Source organism: Phaethon lepturus, unplaced genomic scaffold (assembly GCF_000687285.1).
Source record: "Phaethon lepturus isolate BGI_N335 unplaced genomic scaffold, ASM68728v1 scaffold6249, whole genome shotgun sequence".
Taxonomy (NCBI): Eukaryota; Metazoa; Chordata; class Aves; order Phaethontiformes; family Phaethontidae; genus Phaethon; species Phaethon lepturus.
In genome coordinates, this window is record NW_010562663.1 from 12,959 (window position 1) to 22,997 (window position 10,039).

The window sequence follows — 10,039 nt, forward strand, 5'->3', positions numbered from 1 at the left end:
TGCCATGGTTAGGGGAACAGCCAGTGGGGCTTAGTTTTATGACTTTGCAAATGAGCGTATACACATGTTGCTGTGTGTATGTGCACAAAGCAATGGATATTTAGCGTTACTGGCTGTGGTTGCAGCATTTGTGAAATGAGCACTAGCTCTCATGATAGAAAAAAGGGAATTTCCTAGCCGTCCTACTAAGGATCACTGGAAAAGAACAAGCAAAGTTTCCCTGCTGTAATGTCAGTGCTTAAGGGGATGCTTTGAGTTCCCTGACAGAAAATGCAGGTGTATCAGCAGTCATTTGGTAAAATAGCCCACAGGAAACATCTTAAAATCCTCTAGTAGAGTTTGTAGCATTCTTGCTGCCAAGGGCACCCTGTCTTCCTTTTCTCCCTCCTGTCATATAAACTGTGAATTTCTTGTTACCAGTCATAGATACCATAACCATGTTGTAATGCGCTGATTCAGTGCTGTTTTGGCAAAATTGGATGTAATTCTTGCTAATTCTAATTCCCAGTAAGAATTAATGGGAGCTGTGAAGTTAGTACTGCCTGCAGAGTTGTGCTCATTCAGGGGTAAATGAGCCCCTTTTATGAGCTGCACCTTATAAATGAAGTGCCTTCAGAAAGGTTTCATGCCCTGAAACTTAATGTGTTTAGGTATAATTTGGAGTGTATGTGAAGAGAGTGGATGATGCGTGTCACTTATTTGCAAGTTTGCAGTGAGTTTTCAATATGTCATCACTGTTGTTTTCAGCTTGCCCAGTTGCTGGCAGAACTGAATTCCATACCTGACTTCTTCCCAGTGAAGACGCCCACCTCAACTCCTTCGGTAAGTCTCTGGTACTGGCTAGAGGTGATTGGTTTTGCTAGATTTAGGATTAAAATGTTTCCTGGTGAAACACTTTGACCAATTTTGTTCTTGTTTTCTTTGGTTTTGGTCGTTTTATTTATGTGGATTTGACCTTTCAACTTAAAAAATATAAAAGAAAATAAACTGGAAGTCAGATTCTTCCTTGAAGATGTATTCAATTTGTGGGAAAATCTGAACCTTTAGCTGCTGAAGAAGAGTGAGAACTAGCTTCTACCTTAATATGCCAAAAATTTTGATGGTGTTCTGTGATGTTAGTTGGAATAGAATTTGACTGTGAAACTGTGGTGTTTTAAAAGGCACGAAAAGGTATAGCATGTAGGTAGAACACTTAAGTATGCTAGAAATTTGTGAGGTTTGGCTTACAAATAAGGAGTGGGAGAAGAACAGATTAATTCATGATAGTAAAAGTGCGGTGCAGGCTTTTTGAGATAATTTCTGGTGTTTAACACTACAAACACAACTGTTTGTAAGTTGTGTAAGAAAGGACAGTTACTGGAATTGTTTTCTCTTTCCAGAAACAGAAGAAAATCCCAAGGAGGACATTTTCTGAAGGCCAGATAGCACGTCGCATGAACCCAACCAGAAACGCTCGTCCACCAGAGAAATTTGCCTTGGAAAAATTTACTGTGTCAGCCGTCAAATTTGCAGAACACTTCCGTAGCTATAGGCAACAAAACCTCTTGAAGAAAAGACTCAGCGTGGTATTTTCCAGACTTTGATACCTCCAGTAGTCAGGGATCGGGAAACATTCATTTAAATCGTTGGCCAACACTTAGAGCAGACATCACATCCTACGGAAAGTCAATGAGAATCTTTGGTTTGGGATTAGCTACAGGAAAAAGTTGTCTTCAGGCCTTCCTGCCTCATCTTTTACCTGTTAACTGAGCTCTTATTTGTGACCTGTGTTGTCCAAACATAACAAGGCAGTTTAGTTACGGTCTATTATTTATTCATTATGTGAAAATTACTAAAGCCCACAGTGTAAAAAGCCTTTGAGTGGCAAGGCAGTGGGACTGGTGAAGGTGACAAAGTAGATCTTCTTTATCTTTAGGCCCAGGAAAAATTAGCAAAAACCCTTCTCTGGAAATAACAGAGGGAAGTTAAAAAGGAGTTATATAGCTGAACTGAGAATGAATGAAGGTAATCTGCACCAACAAACTGCCCATGTACTGTCTAGCCATGCAAAAGTTGCAGGTTTTATTCTTCCCCAGACAGATTTTTTTTTTTCCAGTCTGTTTTTCCCTTCTTTGGTTTATGGTGGTCATTTGCCTTGGTTATATTTACTGTGTAGTCTTTATGAAGAAGAATCTTTAAGTTTGTGTCTGCACAGGCTGGATCCCAGTTCTGCTTAGAGGAATGAGTGCTGGGCATAGTTGAAGCATTATAGAAGGAACTTGGCTATTAAAAAAGGTGGACTAGCACTGAATGAGAACCTGTGCTGGTAAATGACTATTTTGGAGAGAACAGAGCTGATCTATGCTGAAGGACAAATTAGGTATTGAGTGGGTGGAAGGAAGGCTAAGGATCAATTGAGACTTGTTCATGAAATCTGAAGTCTCCTGAGGGGCATAATGACAAATCATGGACTGAGGTCAGAGAGATTGACATTTAGAAGGAAAAAAAGAGCACTCAGTAGTGAGTAGAGGACTCTCTTCCAAATAACAAACAGGATAATAACAAAGGGTTGGGTATGGCAAAACTAACCTAAAATTTCAGTAAAGTTTTTTTTCACAGGATGTTAGAGATTGTCATTGGAGAAAGCAATTAGAGCATGCTAGGAGATTGAAGAAGCAAAGCATGAGAAGGCAGATTGTTATAGTTCCTTATTTTGAGAGGGAAGAAATGGAGTATGAAGAGTTACGGTGGAGGTGTGCAGGGAATGCAAAGAAAAGGAGGTAGCAGAAAAACATGTTAGGAATTTGTGGAAATAGAAATAGCAATAATGGGAAGGAAGAACGTATAAACAGAATAAATAATGGAGTAGAGAAAAGATTAGGAAGGTGAAGGAGAGAGAAAGGCACTGATAATTTGGAAACTATTCTCTTGTTCTTCCAGTGGTCCATGAGGTTGTAGTCCGCTGCCTCTAAACTGCATACGCATTACAAATGAAAGAATTTGTCACCAAGTGTGGTGACAGAGTCTTCATGACACGAAACAAAAGGTGTTGAGATGAGTTTGTTTAGCAGGGGGATTGTGGAGTGCGTAAAAGGAGGAGATCATCAAAGTATACATCTCACCGTCCAGTAGAAGATATTACTGAGGAGGACTTGGACAACATTGCAATCACTGTTAAAGACAAAATCTATGACAAAGTTCTAGTAAGTGTCTGCTGTTTTCTTCAGTGTGTTCATTTGCTTGAAATTGAAAGTCTTCTAACCAGTTCATCTGGTGTTTGGTAAAAGGTATGCTTTCCTGAGGTTCTGGAGAGTGCAACTTTGCATTATATTACACAAGCATGACTTGGAAGCTTTGCCAGGCTTCCATGGGCTTGCCCATGCTGGTTGATAGGCCCCACCAGCTTTTTGCTTCTGCAAAGAGGTGCTTTCTTGCCACAGAGCTATTAAGTGGAATTTACTATAGCTATGACTCACCACTGATAAGAACTGACATCCCTTTTATCTCTCATTCTCAATATAAATGTTGTGGTGGTGTTGCTTGTACCATTAAATAATAGTGATCCCTGCTGCTCCTTGTACCCCCTGGAAATGACATTTCTGTATGGGTTGGGTAGTTTCCAAAGCTCTTGATGGAACTCCTTTCCTTCACTGGATTTGACTATTACTGATTGTCATAAAGATCTAGATGATCAGCTTGCTGTACGTTTCATGCTTCATTGTATTTGCAGAGATAACTCAGAAGGTCATTTTCTGAATAGTTTTAGCTTTTTCCTAGGTAGAGGAAATGATCAGAACTGCGACATGATGTTCATGTAGTTTGAGACTCCCAGTGCAACTGAGGCTGGGCACTGTCTCTGTAAAATCCCTAGCATCTCTCCAGATAACTATGATTTATCATAATAACAGAAATTACGGTTCTTACTAAGATTTTTCATAGCTGAATTTGACTTTGGTTTGAAATTTGTGCTTTGCTATCAGCAGATAATATTAGGAAAGTTCAGCAACAAGCATTTAACATGTCCTTCATACATACATATTTCTCTTCCTTTCCAACTTCAGGGTAGTACTTGCCACCAGTGTCGACAGAAGACAATTGATACAAAGACAATCTGTCGCAACCAGGGCTGTGGAGGAGTAAGGGGGCAGTTTTGTGGACCATGTCTTCGAAATCGGTATGGGGAAGATGTGAAATCAGCACTGCTTGATCCAGTAAGTGTCATGTTTTGGGCTTGGAAAGCGAGTGTAATGAATATGGTTTTGTTAGTAAGCTGTGATGAGTATATGCTCATGATAACATGGTGTTCAAAGCTTTTTGCCATGAGAAGATCTGTAGTACTGTTATGACTGACACTGATCGTGTTGGAACTCAAGTGGAAGGTGCTAGACCTGGGTTACAATCCGTCCAGCTTCGTGCTTTGAAGTTCCACTTGCTTACCAGATAGTGGAGGGAAAGCATGAGAGCTTTTAAGAAAAACAACCTGTCCCCTTTCAGAAAAATGCCAAAATGTACCCTTTTTAAATGCTGTTGTCAGTAATGTGGCATGCAAAGCAGGTTCCTTGTTTTAGATTCTAATTTTTAAATAGGAGGAAAAAGGAGAAGGATACCTAAAAGTCTTAGGGTTTGTTCCCTTTCCTCTGTTCCCTGAGGCACTGAGCAAGGAGAGAGCACAGGCTGCTGCCAGAGTGAGGCATGTGGCTGCACAAAGACCTCTCAGCAGAAACAGCCCTCTTTGTGCTCAGCTTGTTCTGGGACCTCCTCTCTACTACCTCTGCTTTAGAAATGGGCTTCTGGGCTCTTTGAAGGACAGTGAAGAACTAACGGCTCCAATGTGCTGGCCCAGCATGGCAGTGGCTGCTATACTGTAACGCAGGCTGTTGGCACCTGTGCTTCTGTGTTCAGTTGCTGAGCAGCTGAGAGATGCCCGACTTCATGTATGTACTGGGTATTCAGTCTCAGGAATAGGGCTATGCCAGCAGGCAGAGACAAAGAAAATTGTCACAGTGGGTACACATCTTTTTCTAGGGAGTTCCCTATGGTCAGCGTAATACAGGATGAGTTATCATTAGGCGTTACAGATGCCTTTAGTCTGTTTTAAATAAATACCGAACAAATCAGAGAGCCTGAGTCTTCAGAGTAAGAAGTATTCAAGCAAAACAGGGTAGTACTTAATCACTTATTTAATCCTGCAGAATTTGGAAAGTGTTAACAAGGCTTAATGGAGGCTTTTAAAACCTTGCCCTGAACAATCATGCAGTAAGGAAGCAATACCTGTCTGTTTGGAAGATGACAGAAGGCAAATATAACCTTATTCAGGGCTTGCCTTTATCTCCCCTCCCACATTCACCCCCTTGCAGGCCTGGATCTGTCCTCCTTGTCGTGGGGTGTGCAACTGCAGCTACTGCCGCCGGCGGGATGGGCGCTGTGCCACGGGCATGCTCATCCACTTGGCCAAGTTCTATGGCTATGACAACGTCAAGGAGTACCTGGAAAGGTGAGGGCCGTGCCCGGCAGCTGTTCCTTTTCAAACTGTTGTAGCCCTTTAAATAATACTTGACTTTTGTGGCCTGGGGCAGATCCTGGCCTATGCAAAAGAAGTCTCTTGGGCTTGAGATTTCTCCTAGGCTGAAATCAGCTGCATAAAAGTCAGTTATCCTGTCTGTGTAAACAACTAATTTGCTTAAGAAATTGAAATGCTTTTCCCTGTTTTGAAATCAGTATTGATTGCTTCAGGCATATAGAAGTGCTGTTTTGGAAATTGTCATCTTCAGCAAGGAAATTGTCTGTTTATGGGGAACTGAATTTCCTAAAAAGCACTAACACTGTCTTCTCACATGTCTTCTAGTTTACAAAAACAACTGGCGGATGACAATTGAGAACACTGAACTCAAGCTGTGCCTGCAACTGGTTAATATGTTGACAAATTTTGACTTCAGAAGGTTATTACTCTGTTTTATATAAGATAGAATTGTAGAGTATAGTATATGCAGTTCTGTATTGCCAACTTTTTGATTGATGTGGTCTCATGCAAAAGACCTCTCAGGAAAATGTTTTGGTAGAGAAATCTACATGCACAGACCTATACATTAAGTAAGTGAAATGGCACTCTTGAATGGTTAATTTTTAATAGAGCTACACAACCACATGATGGAGAACTTGGTCAAATTGAGCAATATTTTTATTTATATAATTGTGCAAGTTTGCAGAAAGGGTGTTTAACAGCTACCTGCAAAGCATACCCCATCTCTAAAGAAACAAAAAACCCCATGTGTTCCAACTTGACCGTAAAGATCTGGTTTTCCAACCCTTGCTTTCTGAACCTATTACTCCACCTGTAGTTTATGGAACTTGTCCCATGCAAAGAAGAGAAGGGTACTTCCATCTGAATGCAATTATAATCCAGCCAAAGCTGATGTAACCTACCACGGGGAAGATGATTTTTTTTTTTTTATTCCAAAGTGCAATTAATCACTGAAACATGAAAATGGAAGAGTGTTTTGTGAAAAAAAAAAAAAAAAAAAAAAAAAAAATTAAACATTATCCCAGTAAAGAAAAAGAATTGCTTACCAGCAGTTTTTGTGTAATGCACCTGCTGCCTGAACCAACTACGTTACAGCAGTCATAACTGGTTAACTGGTTTAAATCACAAAGTTCAGAATTACTTTTTTTACATACAGTTCATACTTAGATATTTTTTCATATATACAACCAAGCTTTCAACCAACCTTGTTTAAATGCAACATGTTTGTATTGCAGTATGATTATGTTAAAATTCTTGTAAGATACATGTTTCATTTTATGTAGAGACAATAAAGAACAATCAAGAGGAGTATTTTGAGTTAAACTACAGCCAGATGCTTATGTTTCCCATTTACTTTTCCCTAGTTGGTGTAATGAAGGAATGCTTGCAGATCGATAATTATTATGTGGAGAAACATGAACATAGCACTGATGGATGAGAAAATAACAACATAGAGCACATAAGTGTTACACTAAGGATTGTGTTTTTGTGAGGCAAATCTCCTGCTCCAGCTGACTCTGAAAAATATTATCTATCTCCTTTTGCTTTAACTACAAGGCAGATTGAGAAAGCAGCACATACTATTGAAAGCTTAGTACTAAACTGCCAAGAGGAAAGCTACTCCTGCCAGAACCCATTTCGCTGGCTTCCCCTGGCTTTTCTGATTGAAAGTCCAAACATAGGTAAGTAGGTTGGCACTCTACTTTTGGTTTTACAAACTGGACAGTCGTAAGTTTTCTTAGTTCCCCTTTGATCCACTGGAATAGCCCTTAAAAAATGACTGGCATTACTGGAGTCAATTCCTGGAGCTATGGTTCCCCAGCTGCATGTCCCACCTGGCACCTGCAATAAATGCAGGCACCTGGTTTACCTGGTGTTCTGTAATGGAAGACCAGAATAATTTGGGTTTAAACAGTTGTTTATTGCTAAATACTTAAAGGTCCATTTGAACATACAGATTCAGTGTAGACTGTTGTTGGCCTGTTGTGCATCATCTCTTTGTATGAATGTGGAGATGAGTAGGTAGCATCTGCCTGGACTGGAAACCTCTTACAGTTGGAACTTTGACAGGCACACTCAGTCACAGGCATACTCAAAGTCAAGTGCTCAGATTTGCTCCTAATTCTCCACTACTTTATGGTGAAGTATTCCAAAAGTTGAAGAATTACAGTGGAGTATTTAGCATATGTTTGTATAGTGAGAGATCAAACAGGTACTTCAGTGCAGTTAAGACAGAGGAGTCTGTGCTGCTGAAGGACCATGCACTTACTGAAAACTGATGAATTTAAGTTTGTTCTGTATTCTTCTGACATAAACCAGCATATAAAATGTTGCAGAGGATACTTGTGGGTTTTAGGAGCATTTATGTAGCAACAGGCAAGTTTATATTTGCAAATACCACCACAAACAGAAACGCAGCAACTCCAACTTACAAGGTTTCTTGATACCTTCCTCATATCCAGAGGAGGAATGAAAAGTATTGCCCTCTGAGTGACAGCCGTTTAAAAAAAAAATCCTCTGAAAAATTTTGGCTACCTTTTCAAAAAGCAGCAGTGAAATGACATGTTTGTCATTGTTCCAGTCCCTCACCCTGACTTTCTCGCTGGGCTTACCTGCTGTAGCAGCACTCACTTCCAAAAGAGAGGTTTTCCTTTTATTATATTCAGGCCTAGTGAAGAATACGAATAATGATGATGTTTCTCTAACTGCCTGTTGGAGTCATTCACCTTTCCTCTGTGTGGTGGGTTGACCCTGACTGCACACCAGGTGCCGACCAAAGCTGCTTTGTCACTCCCCTTCTCAGCTGGAGGGGCAGAGAAAATAATAATGAAAACCTCAGGGGTTGAGATAAAGACAGGGAGCGATCATTCACCGATTACCATCACAGGCAAAACAGACTTGACTTTGGGAAATTAATTTATTGCTAATAAAAATCAGGGTAGGATAATGAGACCTAAACCCAAATCTTAAAACACCTGCCCCCCACCCCTCCCTTCTTCCTGGGCTCCACTTCACTCCCACTTTTCTACCTCCTCCCTACCTGCGAGCGGCACAGGGGAATGGGGAATGGGGGCTGTGGTCAGTTCATCACATGTCTCTGCCGCTCCTTCCTCCTCAGGGGGAGGACTCTTCACACTCTTCGCCTGCTCCAGCGTGGGGTCCCTCCCATGGGAGACAGTCCTCCATGGACTTCTCTAAATTGAGTCCTTCACTAACTGCTCCAGCATGGGTCCCCCATGGAGTCACAAGTCCTGCCAGCAAACCTGCTCCAGCCTGGGCTCCTCTCTCCACAGGTCCTGCCAGGAGCCTGCTCCAGCGTGGCCTTCCCTCGGGTTCACAGGCTCCTGTGGGTGTCCCCCTGCTCCGGCATGGGCTCCTCCCCAGGGGCTGTCGGGGAGTCTCTGCTCCAGCGCCTGGAGCACCTCCTGCCCCTCCTTCTGCTCTGACCTGGGGGTCTGCAGAGCTGTTTCTCTCACATATTCTCACTCCTCTCTCCAGATGCTTCTTACCTCTGTTATCCCAGAGGCGCTGACACCGTTGCTGATGGGCTTGGCCTTGGCCAGCGGTGGGTCCATTTTGGAGCCGGCTGGCATTGGCTCTGTCAGACATGGGGGAAGCTTCCAGCCACTTCTCACAGAAGCCACCCCTGGAGCCCCCGCCAAAACCTTGCCACGCAAACACAGTACACTCTAATTAGCTGTAACTTAGTTGACAGCCTTTCTAAGTTAAAACTAAAATCTTATTTTGACTGTGGGCTTTAATTGTTATTCCTAAAATAGATGCTTCAGTCTCGCGAGAATACAATTTTGAAAGAACAAGGTACAATGTTTATTCCCAGGAAAGTTGTTAAAAGAGAGGTTGCAGCTCAACAGATGAACATGATTCCTATTCATGATTCCTATTCAGGGACAGCCTACAACCATATTACAGCTACTGCAATAATTGACTGCTTGGAAACCCAGAGGAAAAATCTACTTATGTCATACTTACTTACATTACCCACTTAGGTGTGTCATTGTACCTCACGCCAACACAGGTGTTCTCAAGTGTTTCCTTGCTTCCTGGTATGTCTCCCCAGTGGCCCAAAACTATTATGGCCTAGGAGATGAAAAATTCAGAGTTCTTTAGATCTGTTTATTTAGAACGGACCATTTTCTGCCAAGGTGGGAGGAAAACCAGGAGAAAGAACATTTTGAAAATAGCTTTTTGGTGGGTTTTTGTTTGTTTGTTTGTTTAACTGCAGCTGTGTAGATGGCTTGATCCAGGTTACCAACATCTGATAAATTACCCTATTCTGCACCTCTAAGAGTGGCAGAAAATTTCTAGGTGATCAGTATCGGGGTGAAATTTAAAGTCTCTGGGTTAGTTTTAAGCTTCTGAACCTCAGCTAGATTAGAGCTGTTGCTTTACTACAGTTCAGACCTTGTTCAGACGCAGTTAACAGTTACCTAAATGCGTGAAGTATAGCCAGTGATTAGGAGACGAAGCTGGTATAAAATTTAAAGTCACAGTGGACAAATACCAACAAACCACCGCTCT

At 41.6% G+C, this 10,039-nt stretch overlaps 2 protein-coding genes across 2 annotated transcripts in view; one reads left to right on the forward strand and one right to left on the reverse strand.

Annotated features, from left to right (window-relative positions):
• CDCA7L (cell division cycle associated 7-like) overlaps positions 1–6,248 on the forward strand; it is a 12,632-nt gene extending 6,384 nt beyond the window's left edge. Inside the window, exons 5-10 of the mRNA XM_010294341.1 lie at positions 748–822; positions 1,380–1,565; positions 3,048–3,182; positions 4,041–4,190; positions 5,337–5,473; positions 5,825–6,248. Of these exons, the coding sequence (XP_010292643.1) occupies positions 748–822; positions 1,380–1,565; positions 3,048–3,182; positions 4,041–4,190; positions 5,337–5,473; positions 5,825–5,855 (714 nt within the window). The 3' untranslated portion in view covers positions 5,856–6,248. The remainder of the gene's footprint in view (positions 1–747; positions 823–1,379; positions 1,566–3,047; positions 3,183–4,040; positions 4,191–5,336; positions 5,474–5,824) is intronic.
• An 849-nt stretch (positions 6,249–7,097) lies between these two features.
• DNAH11 (dynein, axonemal, heavy chain 11) overlaps positions 7,098–10,039 on the reverse strand; it is a gene marked incomplete at its 5' end in the record, with an annotated part of 110,610 nt that continues 107,668 nt past the window's right edge. Inside the window, 4 exon segments of the mRNA XM_010294342.1 lie at positions 7,098–7,184; positions 7,187–7,272; positions 7,275–7,308; positions 8,227–8,303. Coding sequence (XP_010292644.1) covers positions 7,098–7,184; positions 7,187–7,272; positions 7,275–7,308; positions 8,227–8,303 — 284 coding nt within the window.